A 26,259-nucleotide genomic window follows, 5' to 3' on the forward strand; every position below is an offset into this window, starting at 1 on the left:
CAACGGTGATTGCAGAACGAGACTGTTCGAAAATGCGGTTCGATGGTTCCCATTGGGCATTGCAACCCTTGAATGGATACCGTAGGCGAGGCTGACTTACAGGGGTCACTGGCAAGGGTATTTGGTAACGCGGCCCCGATGTGAGCCAATGGCGGGCGACAGCTGTGCGCAAGGCTGCGATGGAGGGGCAACTTCCTTAAATTTCACTGCGAGAAGCGACGCAACTCATCCCCGCCACTGCAATGAACAGCCGACCCGAACAGCGACCCTGAGTACCCTTGGCATTCATTTCCCCAATCTTCAACACTAGAGGCACCGTATTTTTCCTGGCTTGCGACTCCCCGGACAGATCGAACCATCTGTCTTTCCGTACGCGCGCCGATCCGAGCCATGGCGACCGGCAGCCCAGCCGATGACTCCGCCAAGCTCCAGATTCTCAAAGATGCGCTGTACGACGAAATCAGGCAACATGGCTCAGAAACACGTCTCTTCACGCAGAGCGACCTTCTCGACCTTAACATCATTCCGCACAACGATGTCAACCTCCTTCTTCGGGTAGTCCAAGGGCTCACGGACGAGAAGCTGCTGGTTGGCACAACAAACCACCATGCCGGCCTGGCATGGCGATGGCGCAGCAGGGAGGAGGCAAAGAAGTAGGGCGTCTTTTCATTTAAACACACTCTCAGTCGGGACAATGCATTAACTGTGCCTCCAACAGGTACACCTCCCTGCCCAACGATGAGACCGTCATGGTCTACTCAATAATCGACGAGGCCGGCGCCGACGGCATTTGGAACCGCACGATCAAAAATCGGCTCAACATGCACGAGGCAGTGGTGAAGAGTTGCATCAAGTTCCTGGAATCCAAAGGCTACATTGCGAGCATGAAAAATGTCGAACACCCGAACAAGAAGATGTACATCAAAGCCACCCTTAAACCCTCCGAACGCGCGACTGGCGGCCCCTGGTTCACCGAGGGCGAACTCGACACCGCTTTCATCTCCGAGCTCGAGGGCATCGTATTCGAGTACATCAAGACAAAGAGCGCCTACCGAGGATCACAACCCCATCCAGGGGGGAGTGCGCCCTCTTCCTCAAGCGGCGCGACCAAAGTCCCGAAAAGGGGCGCGGTCCTGGGCGGCGAGACCACCAGCCGCGGCACCAAACGCGCCGCAACCGAGATCTCCACCGACGACGGCACCCCAGCACCCGCCGGCGCCGCAACCTCGCGCGGCAGCGGGAGCAGCGGCCATACCAAGACCCGGGCCGTTTTCCTGCCCATGCCGGCGGGCTACAAGCACTACCCGACGGTGGCGGAGATCGCCAAGTTCATCCACGACACGGGCATCACGAACAACACGACGCTGAGCGAGGCGGACATCCAGCAGCTGGTGGACGTGCTGACGTACGACGGCCTGATCGAGCCGGTGCGGGTCGGCCGGCGGCGCGGGTACCGCGTCACGCGCGCCGCCCGCCAGGACACGGTGCCCTTCCACCGCCGCCAGAAGGAGCGCGCCGCCGGCATCGGCCTGGACCGCCCGCTCGTCGTCGGCGCCGAGCCGCTCGGCAACGGCCTGACCGAGGCCCCGTGCGGGCGCTGTCCCGTGTTCGACCTGTGCGAGGAAGGCGCGCCGGTCAGTCCGAGTAACTGCGTCTACTTCCTGCAGTGGCTGGAGCTGGAGGAGGCACCGAAGGAGGTGGCTGTTCCGCCGCCGTGAGCGGCTCGTTTAATAGCGCGTGAGGAAGTTTTGCACGAAAATCGCCGAGGATTATACCCCTTTTCATGATTTGTACGAACCGGAGCTCGCGGCGTTGCTTGTCATGGTCATGAACCTAGATTAAGCTAGTTGGGGGATAAAATGGCTCAAGAGCACAACACTCCGTGCCGCCTGTGTGGCTAGAGCTTATTCGCGATGTGGTCCCGACAAATCACTTGGCTGTTTTCGAGACGAAAGGAGGAATGAAAAAGTTAAGCACAGGAACGCGGTGCTGTTCTCAATTTCATGGACGTTCGAACGGCCCAATCTTTGGAACCCAATGAAGATATGCCACAGAAAGTGATCGCAGCCAATTCTTTTGGCGCCCAGCCGCCCCGGAACGGCATCTACTCCTGCGCGATGCCGCAGTCAACGATGGTCGGCTTCTTCGTGAGATCATCCCTGATGGCACCGCTCCTGCTGCCGGTGGCCTCGATGGCCTTGACGACCTTCCAGGACTCCTGGTCGGCAACCTCGCCGAACACGACGTGACGGCCGTCCAGCCACGAAGTGACGACGGTGGTGATGAAGAACTGGGAGCCGTTGCTGGAAGAGCGAGAGATGTCAGCTGGGCTGGTTATGCATGTTGCTGAGCCGCAGAGATGGGGCCGGCTTACGTGTTAGGGCCGGCATTGGCCATGGAGAGGAGGCCAGGGCGGTCGTGCCTCAGCTTGAAGTTCTCGTCGGCGAACCGCTCGCCGTAGATGGACTTGCCACCGGTGCCCTGGGATGGACAGTTAGCCCCGAGGGAGCAATTGCGGCTGTGAATATTCCACCAGGGTTCCCACATTGCCACGAGTGAAGTCACCGCCCTGGAGCATGAACTCGGGAATGATGCGGTGGAACTTGGAGCCCTTGTAGCCGAAGCCATTTTGGCCGGTGCACAGCTCCCTGAAGTTCTGGGTGGTCTTGGGAACAACGTCGTCGAAGAGTCTGAAGTTGATCCGGCCCTTCTGATCTGTTGCAAGAGTTAGCGATTGGAAGCAACCTGGGACCTGATATGGGCGGATTCGACTAGATTCTGCCCAAAGTAGTCGAGACGCGGCGGAACGGCTGGTCCAAACTAAGGCAATGCTCGACCGCTACCACACAGCACCGGAATCGCTGGAAGCAGCGGCAAACACAGGTTCCAGGGAAGGGTGCGGGTGAAGGTTCAAATGAGAATATATTGAGTGTAAGTCAGGTCAATATTAGTCGGTACTTACCCTTCACCACTCCTGTGTCCTTGAAGTTCTCATCGAGAACAGGACCCTGCCACTCGAGCTCGAAGAAGCTTGCACACGGTGAGCCCGGCATCAGGCGTGGAGGAGAGGAGTGCGATACTCACACCTTGGACATGGCGGCGGAAGATGCAGAGAAGGTCCGAACGGTGATTCCGATGGGAGATTGGAGGAACGGAGAACAAGACGAATTGAACGGTTTGGACGGAAGATTACGAAGGAGGGAGGAAGGCCGAGATGGAAGAGAGCAATGGCGGGGTAGGAGGGGTCGAAACATTTTCCGCTGAGAGCAGGGGTCAGTACCAGGTTAGCCAATTAGGTGGGCAGAGCACGAAGGTGTGGATCGACGAAAGGTTGGGATCGAGGACGAAGCCTGCACGTGACAAGTGAGGGGCAGAGTCTGAAGATCGAGCACAGCTACACTAGAGCTTCCATCCTTGTTGGGCTGTTGGGGGCTGCCAGAAAATGCTTGGAAACCGCCCGAGATCCAGCATCGACGCGGGATCCAGGGCGAGGTCCAGGGGAAATGGGAATATGGTGAGCAGAAGCGGCTATCACCCGCCAACGCTGCGAACAATGCCGGCACAAACGAGACCGGTAATGTTGCTGCGTGGAGAGGAAGTAGCCGCCATTCCGCGGTGTGCGTCGGGCTACCGCGGCTTGCCACCCCGTTCCTCCCCCACGCATGACGCGGATTGCGAGCATGCACGAAGCGGGACCGAAGCGGGACTTTCAAGCTGAGCTGGCGTGCCCATTGGCGCAGGCGATGCCGAGTCTGGCCTTGCAGACGGAGGATGGCGCTGTGCGAAGCTGGTTCGTCCCGAGTACACTCCGCCGAACTGGAACAGCAGAGAGCCGGCGCTGCGAGGATGGCCGGAGACTGTCCGAATTTGCTCGGGCTCCGCCGGACGACGGCCGTATGCAACCGGCAGCAGACAGACGCTGCGGATCATCCGGGGGAGGACACGGGCTCGGCTCAGACCAAGCTGTGCAGGCTCCAGCTGGAGCTAGGAGCGGATGCCGGAAGGAGGGAGAAAAAGGAGAATAAACACGCACCGTTCTATTAGACCGAGTCCTCTAGGCTTGGGAATAGTACAGGTCAAAGTACAACACGAATTGAAGGCTGGTGATGATGGAATGGCAGATTGAACAACCTGGAACCGAGAACCACGACAGCGGCGCCGAATTTTTGTTTTGACGGGACTGTTGCAAAAAAGCGTTGACGTCCAATGAGCACACCCCGTGGCCTTTGTCGTTTGCAAGCACCAGGTTAAAGTGGGTCCAAGTGCCTGCAACACACCCCAATTTGAACAACAGTAGCCAACAGTGGGCAACCATCGCCATCGATCTTGAAGCTATAGATACTGCAAAAAACGGCCTAAATAGCCATTTTCTAGTGTTTTTACGTGCTTGTTGATATCTACAGCTTAGTTAGCACAACCATCGAGCCCCTGAACCTAGCCATCGAAGCCCGCCTTCGAACCGCCTAGGAACCTACCCTCGAACTGCCTAAGTGCCTACCCTCGAACTGCCTAGGAGCCCGCCTACGAACCGCCCCGGAGCCCGCCTACGAACCGCCCCAGAGCTCGCCTACGAACCGCCCCGGAGCCCGCCTACGAACCGCCCAAGTGCCTGCCTTCGAACCGCCCTGGAGCCCGCCTACGAACCGCCTAAGTATTTGCCTTCGAACTGCCTCGGTAACCGCCTCGCTATATACGTAATACGCCCTAGTTCTTTGCTTAGAGACAGGGCGCCTAGGCACTATAGTTCGATATATCAATGACCGCTAGAGGCGCCTAATCGCTATTATAATATACGTCGGGGAAACGCTATAGGTCATCGTATACAAGGTGGACATTAGCCTAATATAGGTATACTAGTATAGGTATATATTCGACTTTACTAGCGATCCTTTTCCAAAGCCTAAGACGCTATAAAACTCTTATATATTATAGCTATAGGCTATAGAGGTTCGTTCTATATTGATATATTATTAGCGATCTTCCTAGCGGTTAGCTAATATATATATTGTATCTGTTAAGAGCTTTTTAACTACCTTATAAGTAAGTCCAACCTCTACTTCGATAAAATGTAGGCCTTCCTTCTCGAAGAATACTATATATTTATATCTCTATCAACGATATTACGTTATTTTTATATAGCCGATTAGAAGAAGAAGGTTGCTTTACAAAGAGGTATATAATAGAACTATATCCTTTGGCTTGATTATATTAGAAAAGTCGCGATATTTACCGCTAAGATGTTTATATTCTATAACGAATTGGGCCTAGATCAAAGAGATAGTGTTTATTGTACTAGCTAAGCGCTATTAGGCGTTACTCCTATTGTCGACGACGTCGTTAAAAGAGGTAAACGCTACTATATCCTCTCTACGATTATAGTTAATAGCGTTTTTGATCTATTGGTCTAGTAGGGTTATAGCAATTAGGAAGGCTTCCTTATATAGCTTAAGGACTACGTTCTAGCTAAGATAAGGCTATTCCTAGACTACTATAGTATTCTCGTTATAGATAATGTATTATAGTATTGGAGCTATGCTATTAAACAACTTTGTTAAGAGGCTAGTGTTCTACTATAGTATTTGCTACTATATTTGCTAGATTTGAACCCAATTGAAGCAACGTTCTATAATACAAAGGCTTATATCTACTATAACTACTAGAAGATGCTTTTATAAGATTATTTAGAGGAAGACTTTAAGGAGTTCCTTCGTAGTGCCTATACTACTGTTGGTAACAACCTACTAACGGTATATAGGTACTTTAAAAAAGCGATAATACCGTTCTAAGAGGAGGACAAGGCGGTAGATTATATAGTAGTATATTTAGAGTAGTTCTAGGAGTTCTAGAGCATTGGAACCGTTGGTTGAACACTATATCTTATAGATAGATTCCTAGTTATAGTTCGCTATTATCATTATTTATATATAAAGCTGTTGTCGAGCTATCTTCCTCCTTTTATATAATGTTATCCTAGTATCCTAGCGCCAACTCTTCTAGATCTAGCGGCCTAAACCTAGGTATATAACGGATCGAGGCATTGAGGAGGGAATCATATAGCAAATCGATCGACGAGTCGATAATTGAAGAAACTAGTATACAATTAAACGTTAGTTATATAATTATAATAACGTAGGAAGAATATACTATCCTACTTAGTGCTCTATACAACGTATTTAGCGTGTTATACAGTGTGCCTCGCGCTCTGTATAGCTTGCTTAGTACATTGTACAACGTGTTCAGTGCTCTATATAGCCTATTGGGTCTAGCGAGCTAGGTTCTTGTCAAAGCTAGCTAGTTCTGTTTCTTCCTTTAAAAAGCCTTTCGTAGCGCTATAGAACGTAGCGACAAAGTATTGTAGGAAGCTATTGTTAGAGAACTATATATCTAGAAGCTAACGAATGTTGTAAACCCTCCTACCCTCGATATATAGAGACCTACTAATCTAGTAGAGAGCTATTATTATATCCTTTTGACCTAATAGGTTGTATTGGCGAGCGAAGGTCTTAATAAAGTCATTGACTATATTAGAGGGTTCCTTTCCTTCTAGCTTAGGCAGCGGCGACGAAGAACGTAGTAGTAGGATGATCTCCTATAGGTTTACGTTGCTAGCAATAGATAGAGGCTTTCCTAGGCAAAGGGCGCCTATATTCGAATAAGGGGCTAGGAATCTAGTTGGCTAGGCTAGCTTAGGCGTATCGTTCTTTGCTATAGTCGAGGGAGCTAGGGGATATAGCGGATACCTAGGATAGTATAGCGGTATACTATAGAACTATAGTGGTGGGTAAGGCGGTGCTATTATTTTATTTAGATCGTTTAAGTTGTTGCTATTAACATTGTTGATGAACTAGATCTCTCTATCTAGTAGTCGCTTAGTTATAACCTTACTATTAGGACCTATCTAAACGCTTTAATTAGCCTTAGTCTTCGTAGAACCGATCTATTTCTTAACTAAGGCACCTAGGGCGCTATCAACAGTAGCCTTCTGACATTCGATCTAGGTAGCCTACTTTGCTATCTCCTAAATAATGATAGGATAGTAGGTATTATCGTTATTCATTTGGTAATAGAACTAGAACTGTATATCTATATCTTTACGGTAGTTTTGACAAGCTATACCTAGGTTATAGCGCTATTTATCTACTAGGAGATAGAAATACGCCTTATTTAGCTCTCGAGCATTATAATCTTCTACCTCTTATAATATTATATTTATAGGCGTCTTACGTTTAGCTACCAATCTCTAGCCCTCGCTAGTAGACGTAGCTAGTTCGGTTGACTACGTAGATCGACTAGTGTTGGCTAATACTATAGCAATATAATCGAATAGTTGGCGAGAAGGTATAGACGTAGGAGGTAAGGGTATAGAAGCAACTAGGGATATTATTCGTAGTATATCGGTTAGCTCGAATTTATACTCGATACTAATAGAATAGTCCTTTGTAAGTTGGCTCAATAGCGCCTTCATTAGTTCGTTAGTACCGCTAATATATATTAGGCGCGTCTATAAAGAATATACCCTCTTTGAATTCGACTAGACCGTCGGGTTAGCTCTTATACTTATATAGGCAATTGCATTTATAGAAGTAGCTATATACTTAAGGTCTAATATAATACTACTTCGTTGAACATTGTTGACTACTTCGTTATATAGGCTAGATATAATATCTTCGATCTTTACGCCTAAATTGTTACTAATAGCTAAATCGTTAACCTTGTCGCCCTATTCAATGTGTTCTACCGGAACTTCATAGCGATAGGTCCACTCCTATAGAAGTGGTAGTAGTATTCGAAGGCTCTAATAGAATATATTTAGGAAGAATATAGCAGTATAGGTAATGTTAACGATAATCGTACTTAGTAGGGTAGACTGTTCCGCCGATATATTGTTGGCTCGACAACGAGGGGAACACAATATATAAGCTAGCGGCGAAGCATTTAGTATAGGCGATTAGAAGTGGTCTTAGGTTTAGGCCTACGATCGTACTAATAGTAGCAAGGTATCTAGTATAAGCGATTAGAAGCGGTCTTAGGTTTAGGCCTACAATAGTACTAATAGTAGCGAGGCATTTAGCGATCGAGAAGGCTAGTACAATAGATATAACACATTGAACTATTATAATAGCTATAGTAGTAAAGATAAAAGCTCATTATATATATAGATATCAATATCTTCCTTTTATAAATAGCTTTACAAAGCCTCCTCTATATTAAAACCTTTTTCTAAATCAAGTATTTCGATTAGTTTAAAGGATAGTGATCAAAGGCGTTGCAGTTAATAATCTAAACGCCCCTAGAATATAGAATACGATTTCGAATATACTTAGGACTTCGAATAAAAGGTAGGCTTTGATCAAGAGTATAAATGAGCAATAGATACGCTTCTATTCTATAGCTTCGATATATTATAAGCCTAGCAACGCTAGATCGGTTCTATAATAGCAATAGCTTTAGCAATATAGCGTAAGACGACCCTAATCCTCTTATTACCAATAGGCGTTGTATTAGCTAGGGCTTCGGTAGCAAGGGCGGCAATAGCTTTAGATATAGCGACTTCAGCGGCATAGCGTAAGACGACTTTGATCCGCTTGTTACTAGTAGGCGTTGCATTGGCTAGGGCTTTAGCGGTATAGCGTAAGACGATCTTAATCCGACTAGCGGCGCTAGCGGTAGGCTCGGGGGGCTCGGGAGGTCCAGAAGGTTCGGGAGCTAGGCGAACACTACAGCGAGATAGTTCAGGCGCCTCGCTCCGTTGCATAGGCGCGCGACTACGCTTCGAAGGCGCTATCGAGAACCGTACTAGGGCGTAAAGAGGGCGAGTTCGAAGGATTATACGCAGTAGATCGCCTAGGCGCCTAAGGATAGAGTTAGGAGGTCGCTAGGTAGGCTAGGTAGGCTAGGCAACGCTAGGAGGTATAGAGGGCGCAACACTATAGAATTCTATATAGTGCCTTCGAATAAAGCATCATCTACAGCTTTAAGAAGGCCAAAAGATGGCGGTAAGCTATTAAAGTATACTAAACGCCTAAGAATAAGTCGGTAGCTAGGAAGTAGGGGTTCAAGGGTAAGTATTCGGCATTGCGCCCAGTATTCGATTAATCGCTAGCTAACTAAGCTAGAATAAACTGTAGAGCTATCAACAAGTATACAAAAACACTAGAAAATGGCTATTTGGGCCGTTTTTTATAGTATCTACAGCTTTAAGATCGATGGCGATGGTTGCCCACTGTTGGCTACTGTTGTTCAAATTGGGGTGTGTTGCAGGCACTTGGACCCACTTTAACCTGGTGCTTGCAAACGACAACTGAAGTGGATACCTTACACCCAAGGCACTCCAAGAGACCCCACAATCACTTTCTCCAACGCCTGTTGGTCCCGGAAAGCGCAAGCTGTCAGCCGCTCAAGCGTCCAGGCCTGCGTTCCTGCCCATCCCTAATCGCGAGCCCAATTCGCCCGAGTCGTGGATCGCGATCAACCGCCCGTTGCGGAGAGCTGTTGTAGACATCTGACCTAACAGATTTGGCTCTTCCACTACAACGAATTTCTCTCCTCAACGTTGGCTTCGGCCGTCCCGAGTTTTGGCGCAATGGATCTCACCAGCCTCAAGAACACGGTGTCGAACCTGACGCTGTACGACATCAAGGCCGGCGTGCGGAAGGTGCAAAATGGTAGGGTGCTGGTTCGATGGCCGATCCGTCCTCTCAATCTTGCTAACTGCCGATGCAGCTGTCATGAACTACACCGAGATGGAGGCAAAGGCACGCAGCCCCCTGCGCGCTTGCGATCGGGACCGGGCCTCGGACTAACCATTCCTAGGTGCGCGAGGCCACCAACAATGAGCCATGGGGAGCGTCCTCGACTCAGATGCAAGAGATTGCCGACGGCACCTTCAACTAGTACGCGCTGGCTGCTGAGAGCAAGAGAAGCCGTGTCTGACTGATGATTGCCGCCAGCCAAACACTGAACGAGATTATGCCCATGATCTACCGGCGCTTCACAGAAAAGTCGGCCGAGGAATGGCGGCAGATCTACAAGGCGCTGCAATTACTCGAATACCTGATCAAGCACGGTTCCGAGCGCGTCATTGACGATGCCCGGTCTCACATAACCTTGCTCAAGATGCTGCGCCAATTCCACTACATCGATCAGAACGGCAAGGATCAAGGTGTCAATGTCCGGCACCGCGCCAAGGAACTGGCCGAGTTGCTCAGCGATGTCGATCGCATCCGGGCTGAGCGCAAGAAGGCACGCGCCAACAAAGGAAAGTTCACCAGCATGCAAGGCGGCGGCGGCTTTGGCAGTTCGAGCCGCTATGGCGGGTTTGGGAGTGACTCGACCTACGGCGGCGGCAGCAGCTCCACGTATGGCGGCTACGCTGGCGGGGTTTATGGCGATGGCGGCGGTTTCGGAGGGCAATCGGACGAGTTCCGTGGGTCCCAGTCGCGGCCGGACAAGTTTGAGGAGTATGATGAGTTCGATGAAGGGGAGCGCCCGGCCGCTGCTTCGACACGCTCGGCGAGGACAACACGAGACACAACTGAGCGGGTGGGGGTGTATCGGACCACTGAGCCGCCGAAGAAGAAGGAGCCGGAGGTGGATCTCGTTGACTTTGACGAACCTGCTGCCCCGGCTGCCCCCGCGGTTGCACCCCCTAAGGCCTCTGGACTGTCATCGCTCGATAGCGGGGCCAATGACGATGATGAGTTCGACGATTTCCAGTCTGCAACGCCCGCCACGCAGACAGGTGGCCCTGCAGCTTCATCCACCAGCTCCGTTCCCCCGCCCCTGGGAGCAAGCATCTTACCCCTAGCGGCGCCGAAACCTGTATCGGCGCCCCAGCAGGCCAACCTCAGTGGCATGGTCGCCAAGTCGTCCATCTCTCCGCCGCCTAGTTCCACTGCCAGCCCAGCCGGCAACTTGTCCGCCTTCTCCGCACCCCTGACGGCCGCCACTCTCTCTCCAACGCAGGCGCCGAAGCCTGCAGGATTCCAAGCTTCCGCTCCCAACTACTTCTCATCAGTGCAAACCGGGGGCTCTTCTACCCTGGGCGGGGCCAAACCGGCCAGTGGACCTGCTGGTGCGAAGCCGGCTGCGGGCGGCGACGCATTTGGCGCTCTGTGGTCCCAGGCGAGCGCTGGCATCAAGAAGAGTGGTCAGGCTGGGCCTGGCCCGGCCATGGGCCAGCTTGCCAAGGAGAAGAGCAGCGCCGGTATCTGGGGCGCGCCGGCTGCCTCGAGCGCCGGCAAGCCTGCCGGCGGCAACACATCACTTGGCAACGGGCTCGATGACTTGCTCGGCTAACCAGCTGCTTTCATTGACCGTATGGTTGTGAGATCGGGAACTGGCGGCGCAATGATATCGTCGTCGGATCTAAAGCCAACATGTAGGTGCACGAAAGTAGAGGGTTATACAATTGAGCGGATTATCTGTTTGCTTGTTTGCTCCAATCCCCGCTGCCCTAATTCCCGGCCGCGCGACTCTGCCTGCTCGGCCTTGGGCTCTGGCCGCCAGCTGGGCCGCAGGGCTGTATCGTGCATCAACAACGCCGCATGTTTTCCCACCAAGCGGTGCCGAGCCGTACCGACCGTAACATGCGGGCCGTCCATCGACCGGGCCCAGCCGCCATTGTCGCTTGCAAGCACCAGGTTAAAGTGGGTCCAGAGGCCTGCAACACACCCCCAATTTGAACAACAGTAGCCAACAGTGGGCAACCATCGCCATCGATCTTGAAGCTGTAGATACTGCAAAAAACGGCCCAAATGGCCATTTTCTGGTGTTTTCGAGTGCCTGTTGATGTTTTGATACTTCCTTTTTAGGCATCTCCTCTGTTGCATACGTCGGAGGCGCTACACGTACTGCGCGGGCGAGCAACGCCCACAACAACGCCCACAACAACGCCCACCACAACATAGGCATGGAACCGCTTGAATCACTGTATTGGGCACGAATTCGAAGCTCTTGATACATTTTGCAATATCCTGATGATAGCGTATTGATTGGATACTTCCTTTTTTAGCGTTTCCTTCTTATATCGCGGGCATCACTGGCACCGCGGCATTGTGGCTATATCGCTGGCACCGCGGGCATTATGACTATATCGCTGGCACCGCGGCATTATAGCTGTATCGCTGGCACCGCGGTATTGTGGCTGTATCGCTGGCACTGCGGGCATCGCTGGCACCGCGGCATCATGGCTGTATCGCTGGCACCGCGGCATCATGGCTGTATCGCTGGCACTGCGGGCATCGCTGGCACCGCGGCATCATGGCTGTATCGCTGGCACCGCGGCATCATGGCTGTATCGCTGGCACTGCGGGCATCGCGGGCATCGCGGGCATCGCGGGCATCGCGGCATCATGACTGTATCGCTGGCACCGTGGCATTGTGGCTGTATCGCTGGCACCGCGGGCATCGCTGGCACCGCGGCATCATGGCTGTATCGCTGGCACTGCGGGCATCGCGGGCATCGCGGGCATCGCGGGCATCGCGGGCATCGCGGGCATCGCGGGCATCGCGGGCATCGTGGGCATCGCGGGTATCGCTGGCACCGCGGCATTGTGGCTGTATCGCTGGCACCGCGGGCATCGCTGGCACCGCGGCATCATGGCTGTATCGCTGGCACTGTGGGCATCGCGGGCATCGCGGGCATCGCGGGCATCGTGGGCATCGCGGGCATCGTGGGCATCGCGGGTATCGCTGGCACCGCGGCATTGTGGCTGTATCGCTGGCACCGCGGGCATCGCTGGCACCGCGGCATCATGGCTGTATCGCTGGCACCGCGGCATTGTGGCTGTATCGCTGGCACCGTGGGTATCGCTGGCACCGCGGCATCATAGCTGTATCGCTGGCACCGCGGCATCATGGCTGTATCGCTGGCACCGCGGCATCATGGCTGTATCGCTGGCACCGTGGGTATCGCTGGCACCGCGGCATCATGGCTGTATCGCTGGCACTGCGGGCATCGCGGGCATCGCGGGCATCGCGGGCATCGCGGGCATCGCGGCATCATGGCTGTATCGCTGGCACCGTGGGTATCGCTGGCACCGCGGCATCATGGCTGTATCGCTGGCACTGCGGGCATCGCGGGCATCGCGGGCATCGCGGGCATCGCGGGCATCGCGGGCATCGCGGGCATCGCGGGCATCGCGGGCATCGCGGGCATCGCGGGCATCGCGGGCATCGCGGGCATCGCGGGCATCGCGGGCATCGTGGGCATCGCGGCATTGTGGCTGTATCGCTGGCACTGCGGGCATCGTGGGCATCGCGGGCATCGCTGGCACCGCGGCATCATGACTGTATCGCTGGCACCGCGGTATTGTGGCTGTATCGCTGGCACTGCGGGCATCGCTGGCACCGCGGCATCATGGCTGTATCGCTGGCACCGCGGCATTGTGGCTATATCGCTGGCACCGTGGGTATCGCTGGCACCGCGGCATCATAGCTGTATCGCTGGCACTGCGGGCATCGCTGGCACCGCGGCATTGTGGCTGTATCGCTGGCACCGCGGGCATCGTGGGCATCGCGGGCATCGCGGGCATCGCGGGCACTGCAGTAGCGGTCGGGACGGCGTTCGGTACGGCGGTCGGTACGGCGGTCGGCACCCAGGATATTGAACAACGGTTCGGCACAACGGTCGGCACCTAGGATATTGAGCAACGGTTCGGTATGGCGGTCGGCACGGCGGTCGGCACCCAGGATATTGAATAGCGGTCGGCACCGCGGTCTGCGCCCTGGTTATCGAACGGCGGTCGGTACGGCGGTTGGCACCCAGGATATTGAACAGCGGTTCGGCACAACGGTCGGCACCTAGGATATTGAATAGCGGTCGGCACCGCGGTCTACGCCCTGGTTATCGAACGGCGGTCGGTACGGCGGTTGGCACCTAGGATATTGAACGGTGGTCGGCATGGCGGTCTACGCCCTGGTTATTGAACGGCGGTCGGTACAGCGGTTGGCACGGCGGTCGGCACCTAGGATATTGAACAACGGTTCGGTACAGCGGTCGGCACGGTGGTCGGTACGGCGGTCGGCACCCAGGATATCGAACGGCGGTCGGTATAGCGGTTGGCACCTAGGATATTGAACAGCGGTTCGGTACAACGGTCTGCGCCCTGGATATCGAACGGCGGTCGGCACGGCGGTCGGCACGGCGGTCGGTACGGCGGTCGGTACGGCGGTCTGCGCCCTGGATATCGAACTGCGGTCGGTATAGCGGTCCGTATAGCGGTTCGGCATAGCGGTCGGCGCCTAGGATACTCAACAGCGGTTGCAGATATTGTAGTTAACCTGGCCATCGCAAGCACATCGTAGATATCGCAGGCATTGCAGTATGCAGGCGTTGCTCGCCTGCGTAAGGTGTTTTAGCGGGCCCGACATACGCAACAGAGGAGATGCCTAAAAAGGAAGTATCAAAACATCAACAAGCACTCGAAAACACCAGAAAATGGCTATTTGGGCCTTTTTTTGCAGTATCTACAGCTTCAAATTCGATGGCGATGGTTGCCCACTGTTGGCTACTGTTGGCTACTGTTGTTCAAATTGGGTGTGTGTTGCAGGCATCTGGACCCACTTTAACCTGGTGCTTGCAAACGACAACACATCTTGCATGTCCCCGCCTCCCCGGCCCACGCCCCCCGGCCGGCATTCCGGCCCAACCCCAGACATTCACAATCGCAGTCCGTGGTGGCCAAGACAAAAGCCGATCGGAACCGCTGAAGATGCAGCAGTTCGGCCAGTCTCCACAGCCGCGCCTTCGTGGCATATCCAGCCTCGCCCGGTGTTACTCTCGGCTGATCTGTTTAGGGCCGGCAACAATTGCCGTCTGATGGCCGTGGCCGCCACCGTCGTCCCTACGCAAAACCACTCTGCATCGGGGCCAACCCGGATGTCATGCACTCTCCTCGATCACCTCGCATCAAATTTGACCTTCTTGGCGATCGCCGGGCATCGCCGTCGTCTACTAGAACCCGTGATCCCCCTCTCCCAGCTCGCAGATCTTCTGCGAACCCGACCCAAACATGTTTCCGGTAGATCCGTTCCACAGCACCAAAAAGGCTCACAAAGACATACACTCGTTATTAACCATTGCAACTTATCACTGGTGGTACTGACACGCCTTCTCTCTCGCCATGCGGCCTGTCGTCCGCGACACCCTCTCCCTCCGGCCGCCGGGCTTCTTCGGCTACGCCTTCCTCGTCGCGCGCCTGGTGCAGATCGCCTCGCTCACCACCATCATCGCTTTGGTCAGCCATTTCATCTTCGTCATTACCCGCGCACGCCAGGACAACAAGCCGCCCGGCAACCTGATCGTTGTCATCCTCTTCGTAAGTCCACACCGCTCCACTCTTCCTCTCTCCGTCCACCACCAGCCCGGTCAGCCACCACCTCCTCCTTTTCCTCTTTTCTTTCTTTTTTTCCTTCCACCCTACTAACACGGGCGCGCCGCGAGACCATCTTCGCCCTCCTCTGGACGCTCCTCTCCTGGACGGGCTACTCGCGCCGGCACCTGCCCTACGCGGCGACATGGGCGGTCGACGCGGTGTTCCTGGCGCCCTTCCTCGCGCTGGCCGTGGTCCTGGGCCTGCCGCTGCGCGGCGCGCGGTGCGCGGCGGTGACGCCGGCCAGCGGCGCGTTCGAGATCACCGCGCCGCCCGGCGCGCCGCCCGCCGTCGGCCGCATCGCGGTCCCCGCCGACGGCCGCGCCGCCTGCTCGGGCCTGTTCGTCGTGTGGGGCCTGCTGATCGTGCTGTGCGTGCTGTTTGCCGTCAGTTCCGTGTCGGTTGGGGTTCTGGACTTTGGGGAGAGGCAGTTGCGGAAGGCGATTTTTGCGGTGAGGAAGGAGGACGCGCCGCGTTCCCCGGAAATGAGTGAGGCTGGTGGGGTGGGGGCTGCGACGGCGCCGGCGTCGGCGGGACCGGCGGTGGTGTTGGCTGCCTCGCTGGGAGGAGGCTGGGGGGCGGCGGCGCCGCCCAGACCGAGCACGGGTGAGGACCGCATGAACATCGCCCAGCCCACGGCTGCCAAGACACCGCAACCGCGCCCGGGCGAGCGGTTCGGGCTTCCGAGCAACCCGCGCGGTAGTTAGGAACTCGGGGCGTCTGGCCAAAGAAGTGTGGATGCCGGCACGACGGCAAAAGTGGATCCAAGGGAGAGCAGGGGAAACCGGTCACCGGCACTAGCGGCCGGGTCTGGTCTGCCGCACAGCGCCGCCATCAGCGCCGGCGGAAGGATCACTGCCTCCACCCCGAGAACTTTGTTGTCGGCACAATCCCCTTCTTTTGGCAAGACGCCCATGAGTAGCACAGCAGACCGGGTCAACCATGCCGATGCCCAAAAAGAGAAGTACCCCGTCCGGGGAGCTTACCACCGAACGCAAAGGCTGAGCGACGACCTCCGGCACGACCCCCGAGACAGGGAGCCACGGACCCCCGCCGACAAACATGTGTTTGAGGACGTGCCGATGAGCCCACCGGGCGTTATCAGTCTGTCCAGCAACCATCATGGATCGCTGATGCCAGAACATCAGGCAGCGAGCCAGAAGGAACTGGCAGAAACACCCAGGGCGAAGGACAGAGCGACAGAGAGCGGGTGGTGGGGGGCGTTGGCCAACATCATTGACCGGCCGCAGATAGCGTACGATCCGTCGAATAAAATATGACGGACACGCAAGGCGAGTACACTGAGATTATTGTCAGTCAACAAGGCGTTGGGGGTTTGGCGCTGGGGTGTTCTGTGTTTCGAGTTACCTTCAGTAGCAAAATTGACAAACGCACCTGCTTCTGAGACAAGCTTGCAGCTTTGTGATGGGTGCGGTATCCATTGACTGGGCTATGTGGCGTCTGCCGAGGGGCCGATCGTAAGGCCGACCGACTCATATCAGCAACGTCGGCTGGGACAGGCAGTTGAGACAGGCGGCGAGATCCCACTGGTCTGGGTTTCCATCTATCTCTGCCCGGCGTTCCCAGACCTTCTCCATGACGGCGAGGCCCTCCCGGATGGTGCCAAAGACTTTGAGCGGACCCATGCCGGCAACCATGTCCCGGAAGAACTGCTCCTGATCCGGAGCGGCGAGGCAGCCGGTGACGGTAAATGGCCACACCAGGGTCCGCAGGCAGTCTGGGCTAGGGAGGCCGAGGAGCAGGTTGATGGTTTGCGCGACCGAATCGCGAATCTCGGAGCAGGAGGGCTGCCAGCCCGACATGACGACACCCAGGTAGGTTATTGCAGCCTGTGCCCAGATCCGGGTGTTCACCGCGGACCCGTGCATCGTTTGCGGCGAGAACCGGCCGGCAAAATACTGCAAGAGGTGCTCCGATCCATCAGCCCAGGACAGCCCGCTGGCGTTCACGCGAGCCTCGTCGAACGTTTCCAACGACGTCCGGAGACGTTGTTCGATGGCTTTGGCGCGGGCTACGAGCTGGCTGACGGATAGAGACCCCGCTCGCTTCATCTCCTTCTTCCAAGCGTCGAGGGCCGCGATCTCTGCGATGGAGAAGATGACCCAGTTCTCAACTCCAAAGAACTCTTGGAGGTTGATATGCGGCATGGTTTGCTCCTTCTCGCTCTCCGGCATGCGAGCCCATTCTTCATCCTCCGGGATCAACATGAGATGGTTGTGCCAGAACTGCAGTCGCGGCGGCCGTTGCAAAGCGGTGGCGGCCAGCGTATCGAAAAAGAGCAGTTGAGCGGTGAAAAAGCGCAGGATGGCCTGGTCCGAGCCCCACGGGTGGTTCTTGGGGGTCCAGCTGAAGGGTCGCGAGCCCAGTTTCAGCAACACCATCATAAAGCAGTTGTGGCCGCGCTCGGTTACCGAGTGGTGCTTCATGATCTCGTTGAAGAGCTCGGCTGCGGCATCCAGATGCATAGGCCAGTTGCCCGGGTTCGCAATGGCGACTTCGCAGGTCAAGAGCTGCACGATGCTGGCCATGACGCGGTTCGCCTCGGCGAGATTGCCCTTGACGCCTCGAGTGATGATGTCCTGCATCTCACGCTGCAGCCACTGAAGTGCAAGGCCCTGCTGCTCGTGGAGCGCTTCCAGGTTGTGACTCAGGCACTGAGGAGGCGAGTCTCTGATGTGGTTGAGAATAATCCCATAGAAGTAGCCCGCCAGGCTGAGAGCGGAGTGGAACAGCGCCTTGTTCTTGGTCAGAAGGACGAGGAGCCATCCCCGCCCGGCATCAGCAAACGACGGCCGATAGTACGGAAACAAGAAGGGAAACACGTAGTCCAAGTACATCATGATCAATTGCGCTTCTAGCTCGTCGTTCACTGCTGGCATCACACGGCGGCTAGGCAAAGCCAGCAAGTCGACAGGCTCGTCCGGCGACGGGGCGGACGGCGGAGAATCGGACTGGGTACCACTGAACCCGAAGACAGAGCTTGGCACGGATCCAGGGGCTCTGGAAGGTGGCGTTGTGGAGCCTGATACGCTGGTGGGCGGTGGTGCAGCGTTGATCAGGACCTTTGGCGCCGTAGAGTCGCTATCGTCGGTGAGGGACGCGTCGAGGGACTCGAGGCGGACCTCCAAGCCCTGCAGGTAACGGCGTTCCCGGCGATGGGCGGCTTTGCGCTTGACTTCCTGCTTGAGCCACTCGGCCTTTTGCTTCTGCCGCTCGCCGCCATCCATCCACTCGGGCTTGTCGTCGCTATACAGGCAGTCGATCTCGAGAGACAGGCAGCCCTGGCAGAGCGGCCGTTCCTCGTCGCACTTCTTGCGCCGGAGGCGGCAGGTCCAGCAGCCGCCGGAGCTCCGCGACTTCGATGCCATAGCATGTATATTCCGTACTGGCCGTCAAATGTTTGGGAGGAAATGGGTGGAGAACGGGTCGGATCTTGATGAGATCGTGAGATGTTGCAGAGTGAGAATGGTAGAGTGGGCCCTTGCTGGTGCAGACAGGGGAATGGAATGATTTGTCAGCTCTATTTGGACGTCCCCAGAGCTGGGCCTGGCCAGGTCCACAGGAAACGGCATCTCTGCGCCTCACCGTTACCGCGAAAACAACTGAACAAACGCAAACGGCCAGCAGCAACGGTTGGACGATTCCCATTGTTACCGGCCGAGGCAGGCAGGCGCTGCAAGCAGTGTACGGATGGGCCACGCGTCCCTCTGTCCAGATCATGGCACCTGCCACCTGAGCATGGGATATGGGCACGGACAAAATTCAAGGATTGGATTACGGGCCTGAGAGAAGGCAGCAGTTGAAGCGCAAGCCCGCCTTTATCCTGCGGGCGCCAGCAACGTTGCACGTCCGAGTCGAACCCATGGCAGAACTCGCCGGCCTATCAGCACAGTCCAGGTCCCCTCCCCACGCTGACCCGCTGAGTCGCCAGTTCACAAGACTGCTCGCCACCCCAGCTTGGCCGAAGCGAGGGAGCCCAGCATCCAGGAGGGGCAAACAAGCGCAGCACCAACCAAAGCATGCAATAATTAGTCCGTAGCAAAGACAAAGTGCCTAAACATACCTCACCGGAGGGAGCGGAATACTCTCCTCACGCCTTGGACTCCTCAGCCCGCTTACCCTTCGCATCAGCGGCCCGGTATGCCCACAGCTCCCGCGGCTGGCCAGCAGCGTCGCACGAGGCGAACCTCCACCACCCGGAGTGCCAAGCCCCGGCGAGGTTGATCAGCCCCCACTTGATGGGGGCCGGCATGGGCGGCCAGTTCGCCCACAGGCCGTCCTCGACGGTGCGGTCGAGGTTGAGCAGGAAGAAGGGCACGACGTCGGTGACGCCGGCCTTTGTCACTGTGCTCTTGCCCCACGCCTTGAACGTCGCTGCCGCGGCGTCCCTCTCGGGCGTCCCCTCCTTCGGCGCGTTCGGGTGGTCGGAGAACTTGGTGATGGTGGCGATCTCGTTGTGGAAGTGGTGCTCGAACGGCTGCTGGAAGGACTCCATGATGCGGAGCAGCTCGGCGCCCGAGAAATCGGCGGGGCTTTTGAGCCCCGTCAGGTACTTTTCGAACTCGGCGAGACCCCCGAGGAAAGATTCTGGAACAGAGAGGGGTCGCGCGTCAGCGGGCCATGTCACGATCTGGCCGAGCCACGGCCCGGCCCGGCCCCGGTCCGGCCAGGCCCACGGCATCGCAGACCGCACTAACCGTGTTCCTTGTGTGTCTCCTCAAATATGGTCTTATCTTTCAGCAGCTCCTCGATCTTGGTGAAGAGTGTGGCCTCCTCGTCGTCATGGTGCGATTTGACGAACTTGAACCACGCGAGGCAGTAGCCGACGAAATCGGCCTTGTCTTGATCAAGCACGAGCGGGGCCTGACGGTAGATGGAATTGTAGCCGCGGAAAATCGAGTTGTCTGAAGGCGTTGGGTCAGCCCGGTCCTCCCGGAGTCTCGATGCGGAGGCGGGAGCGGCATCTGGGAGAGTGTCCGACGCTCGAATCGAACGGTGCAGTCAGGCGGAACCTACGGAGCAAAGCCATGTGTGTAGCCCCCGAGGTGAATATATCGGTCTGTCAATGTTGCGCGTCAACACCTAGGCGCCCAGCAAGGCCGATCTTGCTTCGCTACCTTCTTGGTCTCGAACTGCGGCGTCGTGATGAGCTTGAGGGGCCCGTCGGCCCAAGGCTTGGAAGGTGCGACGGAAGGCATCATGAACGGTGCGCGCGTGAGCATAAACCCAAAGATCACAAATGGGATGGATAAAATGAATCTCGTTCGCAGGCTGTCCATCGCGATATCTGGAAGGGTCGACAACAGCCGGCGAGCATCAAGCAGCTGTCACGCCATAGCATTCCGAACATTCCAAGAACGAAGCTCTGATACGTAGGGCCCCACAGTGCTGATAATCGCTGTCCGGTGATTGGCGACATCCATTTCCGCAGCTTCTCAGGGTTATGGTTATAGAGGTCCCGCCAAGACTAATTTCGGAGGATGCCGCTTACAAGTATTTACAATCGCCACGGGGTAAGCGGGGCCGCGACGACTTCGAGCAACATCAACAATGTAAAACCGCGAAGACTTGTAAAAACAACTTTACGAAACCTCAACCAAATCGAAAAAAAAGAAAACGAAATTAACCCGTACCCTAACCTTAACCCGAATCCTAACTATTAAACCTAAACCCTAACTAGCAGGGGGCTGGCGCCGCCCCCCGCACCCCCGGCGAACTAACCCTTGGCGATAGAGCAAACGCCTTGGCGATCGGCGTTGCGTAAAAACGTTGTAAAAACATTGCCGACAATTGGCCGAACTTAGTCTTGGCGGGACCTCTATAACCTCCAGCCTTCTCAGGAAACCGCTCATGGCAACCCCCACACCTCTCGCATTCGCCCTGACTTCTCCAACCAAATCGCACCAATGGCCCCCACAAGGCGCGGGGTCTGTTGGCAGAACACTGGAACCGGCGCTCTCTCTCGCGCCGCGGGGATAAGTTGGGCACCGCGAGGAAAGGAACGGGAGCGGGGTCTCTCCGTAGGCAGCGGCCCATGGCGGCATCACTTACGAGCTTGGGAACTCTCCGCTCGGGCCGGTTCTGCACTCCGCTCTCCCTCACCTCAGAACAGCACCGGCGGTTCTCGGGCGCATCGAGGCCGCGGACCACGTAGCACCCATGGCCGCCAACCCTCGTATCCGGGTCCGCGAGGCCACGCCCGCCGATGTCGACACCATAGTGGACGTCTACTTCGCCGCGTTCGACGACAACATCATGAACCAATTGATGTACCCGAACGGCGTCTCTGAAGACTCCAAAAAGAAGTTCGGTTCCAGCTTCCGGCAACCGGCTGCTGCTGAGGGCGATGCAGCGAGCGCTGCCAAAAAGGGAGAACTCTTGCTTTGTGTTGCTGAGTATCTGCCGGAAGGCAGCTCTGCTGACGGCCCAGGCGAGATCGTCGCCTTTGCGTGGTGGCAGCTGGACCGGACGCCGCGCACAGAGGAAGAGTGGCTGAATACTCCGCCCTTCGCCGCGACGGCTGAGTCCTGGGGCGAGGACTGCGATCTGTCGGTCGTCAATTTGTTCATCGGCGGGATGACAGAGCTGCAAAGGAAGCATGCCAAGGGTGAAGCAGCTCTATGTGAGTGCACCGGACCCGCTGCGGAATTGCATGATGGCTGCCTGTTGAGTTTCGCCTGACTAACGGCAACATCAGACCTGAAGATTCTCGCCTGCAGTCCGACCCGGCAGCGCTTGGGAGCCGGATCGGCGCTGGTGCAGTGGGGAGTCAACCTTGCTGATAGCCTCGGTCTGCCTTGCCGCCTCGAGGCGTCTCCTGTGGGCTATGCTCTCTACCGCAAGTTCGGCTTCGAGGATGTCGACGTACATGATCTCAACGTCGCCGAAATCTGGGGCGTATCCAATGTGAACGGAAGCAACTGGGGTGCGAATAATGCCGTGGCTCTCGCTGGACCGCCTCCCGAGGGGGTTATGCGCACCGTGATCATGAGGAGACCTCCTAAGAAGGTCGGGGTCTAAAGTGCATCTATGGCCTGGACAGCTCAAATACACTCGCAGCAGAATCCAAGGGAAATCTGCCGGCGGAATCTGTTCCAGTTAGCCAATCCAGTACGCATGCTGCATGCACCTCTCCTCCAATCGTGGCGGCTACCTGCAGCGGAACAAGGTGCGTCGTTTCATTGGCAACGTAGCCGCCAACCACTGGCGACCCCTGCTCAGGAGGGTGCCCAAGCCCTCCGAGACGCGACAGCTTTTAAATGCGTCAGTCCGCTTGGGCTTGCAAGCGCTGTCTGAATATTTGTTCGTAGGGCGTAGATAGTCCACAGCCAGCATGGATCCCGTCAGCGCCACGGCTAACATCGTAGCCATCGTTCAAGCCGCCAATCGAGTGATCACTCTGTGCAAAAAGTTTCTTGAAGCTGTGCGGGACGCGCCAGGCGATATTCGCCTCATTCTTGTCGAAATCTCGACCCTCAGAGCCGTCTTGGACAACCTGCATTTCCTCGCGTCAGAAAGCGGCAGGCGTACAACGGCGTTGGATGCTCTCGCCCGTGACCACGGTCCGATCGAAGGCTGTCGAAAGGCCATATTGGAACTGGAGCATCTCCTGCCATCCGAATCGATTTTCAGCACCGAGTCCAAGAGGAAGGCCTTGTTGACTGCCATCGCCTGGACTTTGAAAGATTCCAAAGCCAAAGCCCTCTTGGACGAGCTGAGAGGATACAAAAGTACCATCACACTCGCGCTTACAACCGACTCCGTGTAAGTTGGGTGCCGCCTAGCATCTACGTTGTGAGCCGCACCTGACTCTAGATTCTGGTCTTTCTGGCGTCAGTTTCGATCTTAAAGACATCAAGGCTAGCACGGAGGAGATACAAACCACCACCAAGGTGATCCATGCCTCTCTAACAGGTATAGTTGTCCAAGTAGGCTGACCTATTGCTGTGCCGTTAAGTTGACACGCTCGTCCAAGACATACAACGGCAGCAGGTCGACAGCTGGCTGCGCGTCACGGACACGTCCAGGCTCCACGAGAAGTCCTGCGCCGAGTATGAACCCGGGACCGGCGAGTGGCTGTTTCGCTCTCCCGAATGGATCTCGTGGCTCGAGGAGAAGACCCGCTGCCTCTGGGTGCACGGCATCCCCGGCGCCGGCAAGACAGTGTTAGCCTCCCATCTGATCGAAACTGTGAAGCAACATTGCGGGACGCGCGGCAGAGACTACGCCTGCGCCTACTACTATTGCTACTTCGGGCACGCGCAGAATGAAGCTGCGCCGATGTTGAGATCGGTGCTCTCGCAGCTCTGCCGGCAGCTCGGCGATGTGCCCATCGCTGTCTACGAGTTATACCGCCAGGGCGGCGAGCCGAGCCTCGCTAGTCTCCTTCTCGCTCTAGGGAAGGTTGTCCAGGCCTTTCACCGGGTGTTCCTGTTCGTGGACGCCGTCGATGAGAGCTCGCCCCGGCAGGACCTCCTCCGCGTGTTGCGGGACCTCGCAGTTGATCCACAATTTGACATGGTGCGCGTCCTAGCCACTAGCCGCGAGTACGTCGACATCGAGGAGGTCATGCTGGAGATCTCGACGCCGATATCAATGCGAAACGAGCTGCTCGACGAAGACATTACGCGCTATGTCGAAGCGAAGTTGGAGCAGAACCGCAGGGTGCGGCGCTGGCCGCAGAGTGTCCGAGAGGAGGCAGCCCGGGCGTTGTCTGCGAAAGCAGGCGGCATGTGGGTGACGCCCTTCTTGTCATTTGGCTCTGCAGAGCGCGGGGTGTGGCTGCTAACTGGATGTGAATCAGGTTCCGGTGGGTGGTCTGTCAAATTGATGCACTGCAACGGCTGAAGCCAGAGCGCAGCATCATCCAAGCTGCGTTGGCCGACCTGCCCCGGACGCTCGACGAAACATATGAGCGCGTCCTGCTGCGCATCCCTGAAGAAGCTCGCTCGTTCGTCCAACACGTCCTCCGGTGGATGAGCACCCATCGCGCCATACATCACAATATCCCTGGTGTGCAGCGCACATTTGGATGTAGCCTTTCCGCCGTGGATATAGAGAGTGCCACCAACATCCCGTGCGCAATTCTCTTTCGGGCCGTCGAAGAGAGTCTGTCCAGGGAAGACTCGAGTGACAACATTGTTATGAGTGGCTATTTGATCGATGAAGAACTGCTCCGCGAGTTCTGCGGCTGCTTGGTAACGCTCACCAGGTACAGGGTACGGGATCCAACGACCACCGAGGAGATGACCGAAGTGTCCTTTGCGCACTACACGGTCCTCGAGTTCCTGGACTCGGCTCGGATACGGCGTGGCCCCGTGGCTGCGTTTGCACTTGACCGAGACCGGGTGATGGCCGACCACGCCGCGATGCTCTTTCAGGGGGCAGTTGCGGAAATGGACCGCTGGGCCAGCGACGTGCCTCGACACCGCGGGCTCGACTTCTACACCGACTTTGAGCGATACTGCGCTCACGCATCGGCAATGATATTGCACTGGCATGCCCGGATGCTCGAATCATCTGGGACGGCTGCGTGGATGACACCGGTGGTGCAACTGCTCGAGCCGCGCACGGCATCCCTGGGAAGCTACTTCTGGTACGACGACAATCTCAACAGCTACGATAGTCCTATGGCCTCGGCTATCCTGGCATTTCGCCGGACCCATCGGCTCAAATTCCTCTGTGCCTCATCCGAACCGCATCTGGAAACGGCCCATTCGCATGCTTCAACTGGATACAAGAGGTTACCTGGCGCGAGCATTTCTGGCAAGGCTGGGTCTGGGCAACGACGCTTTCGCCAGCAAGATCGAGGTCCAGTTCGAGCCCGGGACGAGGTACCAGGACTTCACCAACAACAGCTGGGCGACGTCAACCGACCGCATTGGTCGGAGGGACATCTTCAGTTTCCGAGGTTCCGCCTTGGAATTCTACGCTCAGTTGCCCGGTCTTGCCACGCATCAGGGCCTCTCCGAGATTCTCGACTCACTCGCCGGCAGATTTGACCCTTCGACGCTTATGCTATTGGCCATTGCTCACCATATCCACAGCCCCTGGGAGGTCGAGTCGTATTGCTGGGGTTGTTGCGTTTTGAGGCAGCTCCTGCAGCTTGGCGCTCGGTCGACCGTCCCAGGTTACGCTGTCGGTTCATTGCAGATCGCGGCCTCGATGCTGGATGTTGCAGGAGTGAAGCTGCTGCTGGAGGCTGGGATTGACCCCAACGACGTGGGCGACGTGAATGGTGAGATTGGAACGCCGGACAAGGGTCCGATGCTCGGGTGGTTCGGACGGATGCGAGGCAAGAGTCCTCTGCGTATTGTCAGGAGCGGCGACTACGCAGAGCTGGGCCACGACTGGTTTCTGGTTAGCGGGACTGGCGACACCCGTCCTACGCAGCTGGAGGCCATCCTGATGCAATACGGAGGGAGGGATTTTGATCAGGTCTCGCTGATGGAGAATCTCCAGTCAGGCACCCAGGCTCTAGAGGACGCAGTCGAGGACGCTCGGCAACCCGAAGGAAAGGAAGGCCTTGATGGCGTTTTGATGCAAGATTTACCGGTGTTTCCGCGGCTGACATCCAATCTTTGAACTCAACATGGGAGTAGGCAAGAAGCAAAGAAGGCGGGAGAAGAAAACGCTGACATTATTTTGGATACACAGCAAGCGCAGCTCAAGACAGCAACCAATCTTGGAACGCAAGTGGAGGTGCTACCTGAATGCGACTCCCGCTTAAGGTACTTACCTAGGTACCTAGGTAGGTAGGTAACCACCTAGGTTCCAGAAACCTGGGGCTTCGGGGAACAATGGGGTTTCTGCACTAACGTGTTAATGAAAACTCACGAGGTGCAACCATGCTACATGCACGCGC

The 26,259-nt window shown here is 56.2% G+C and overlaps 10 protein-coding genes across 10 annotated transcripts; 5 read left to right on the forward strand and 5 right to left on the reverse strand.

Moving 5' to 3' along the window:
• The first annotated feature begins 88 nt into the window (after positions 1–88).
• Positions 89–1,861, forward strand: THITE_2122199 (uncharacterized protein). The gene is made up of 3 exons (XM_003656859.1): positions 89–653; positions 719–1,427; positions 1,560–1,861. Exons 1-3 carry the CDS (start codon positions 391–393, stop codon positions 1,716–1,718), a joined length of 1,131 nt encoding a protein of 376 aa, XP_003656907.1. The 5' UTR covers positions 89–390; the 3' UTR covers positions 1,719–1,861.
• Positions 1,862–1,876: 15 nt separating this feature from the next.
• Positions 1,877–4,235, reverse strand: THITE_2122201 (uncharacterized protein). Its single transcript, XM_003656860.1, has 6 exons — positions 4,034–4,235; positions 3,085–3,260; positions 2,963–3,030; positions 2,546–2,715; positions 2,375–2,481; positions 1,877–2,303 (listed from the first exon to the last, which is right to left on the reverse strand). Exons 2-6 carry the CDS (start codon positions 3,093–3,095, stop codon positions 2,105–2,107), a joined length of 555 nt encoding a protein of 184 aa, XP_003656908.1. The 5' UTR covers positions 3,096–3,260; positions 4,034–4,235; the 3' UTR covers positions 1,877–2,104.
• Positions 4,236–9,378: 5,143 nt separating this feature from the next.
• Positions 9,379–11,627, forward strand: THITE_2122203 (uncharacterized protein). Its single transcript, XM_003656861.1, has 4 exons — positions 9,379–9,665; positions 9,724–9,755; positions 9,814–9,893; positions 9,951–11,627. Exons 1-4 carry the CDS (start codon positions 9,584–9,586, stop codon positions 11,296–11,298), a joined length of 1,542 nt encoding a protein of 513 aa, XP_003656909.1. The 5' UTR covers positions 9,379–9,583; the 3' UTR covers positions 11,299–11,627.
• THITE_2122206 (uncharacterized protein) lies at positions 11,624–13,137 on the reverse strand. Its single transcript, XM_003656862.1, has 5 exons — positions 13,020–13,137; positions 12,634–12,816; positions 12,551–12,578; positions 12,309–12,478; positions 11,624–12,206 (listed from the first exon to the last, which is right to left on the reverse strand). Exons 2-4 carry the CDS (start codon positions 12,755–12,757, stop codon positions 12,352–12,354), a joined length of 279 nt encoding a protein of 92 aa, XP_003656910.1. The 5' UTR covers positions 12,758–12,816; positions 13,020–13,137; the 3' UTR covers positions 11,624–12,206; positions 12,309–12,351.
• Positions 13,138–13,587: 450 nt separating this feature from the next.
• Positions 13,588–14,322, reverse strand: THITE_2122210 (uncharacterized protein). The gene is given in 3 exon segments (XM_003656863.1): positions 13,588–13,626; positions 13,638–13,803; positions 13,916–14,322. 2 exon segments carry the CDS (start codon positions 14,230–14,232, stop codon positions 13,638–13,640), a joined length of 483 nt encoding a protein of 160 aa, XP_003656911.1. The 5' UTR covers positions 14,233–14,322; the 3' UTR covers positions 13,588–13,626.
• Positions 14,323–15,053: 731 nt separating this feature from the next.
• THITE_108782 (uncharacterized protein) lies at positions 15,054–15,643 on the forward strand. The gene has a single exon (XM_003656864.1). It carries the CDS (start codon positions 15,126–15,128, stop codon positions 15,426–15,428), a length of 303 nt encoding a protein of 100 aa, XP_003656912.1. The 5' UTR covers positions 15,054–15,125; the 3' UTR covers positions 15,429–15,643.
• A 137-nt stretch (positions 15,644–15,780) lies between these two features.
• THITE_2171384 (uncharacterized protein) lies at positions 15,781–16,539 on the forward strand. Its single transcript, XM_003656865.1, has one exon. The coding sequence runs from the start codon at positions 15,860–15,862 to the stop codon at positions 16,079–16,081; it is 222 nt and encodes a 73-aa protein (XP_003656913.1). The 5' UTR covers positions 15,781–15,859; the 3' UTR covers positions 16,082–16,539.
• Positions 16,540–16,867: 328 nt separating this feature from the next.
• On the reverse strand, positions 16,868–18,763 carry THITE_2056521 (uncharacterized protein; the record flags this gene model as incomplete). The annotated part of the gene is made up of 1 exon (XM_003656866.1): positions 16,868–18,763. The coding sequence occupies one exon, from the start codon at positions 18,761–18,763 to the stop codon at positions 16,868–16,870; it is 1,896 nt and encodes a 631-aa protein (XP_003656914.1).
• A 93-nt stretch (positions 18,764–18,856) lies between these two features.
• THITE_2122212 (uncharacterized protein) lies at positions 18,857–20,765 on the reverse strand. The gene is made up of 5 exons (XM_003656867.1): positions 20,513–20,765; positions 20,412–20,454; positions 20,093–20,299; positions 19,459–19,982; positions 18,857–19,266 (listed from the first exon to the last, which is right to left on the reverse strand). The coding sequence occupies exons 1-4, from the start codon at positions 20,672–20,674 to the stop codon at positions 19,486–19,488; spliced, it is 909 nt and encodes a 302-aa protein (XP_003656915.1). The 5' UTR covers positions 20,675–20,765; the 3' UTR covers positions 18,857–19,266; positions 19,459–19,485.
• A 514-nt stretch (positions 20,766–21,279) lies between these two features.
• On the forward strand, positions 21,280–25,979 carry THITE_72721 (uncharacterized protein; the record flags this gene model as incomplete). Its single annotated transcript, XM_003656868.1, has 9 exons — positions 21,280–22,017; positions 22,093–22,403; positions 22,455–22,658; positions 22,717–22,796; positions 22,920–23,159; positions 23,233–23,309; positions 23,371–24,127; positions 24,199–25,076; positions 25,138–25,979. The coding sequence occupies exons 1-9, from the start codon at positions 21,555–21,557 to the stop codon at positions 25,977–25,979; spliced, it is 3,852 nt and encodes a 1,283-aa protein (XP_003656916.1). The 5' UTR covers positions 21,280–21,554.
• Positions 25,980–26,259: the final 280 nt, after the last annotated feature.

The sequence above is a fragment of the Thermothielavioides terrestris genome, chromosome 5 (assembly GCF_000226115.1).
Source record: "Thermothielavioides terrestris NRRL 8126 chromosome 5, complete sequence".
Classification (NCBI taxonomy): Eukaryota; Fungi; Ascomycota; class Sordariomycetes; order Sordariales; family Chaetomiaceae; genus Thermothielavioides; species Thermothielavioides terrestris.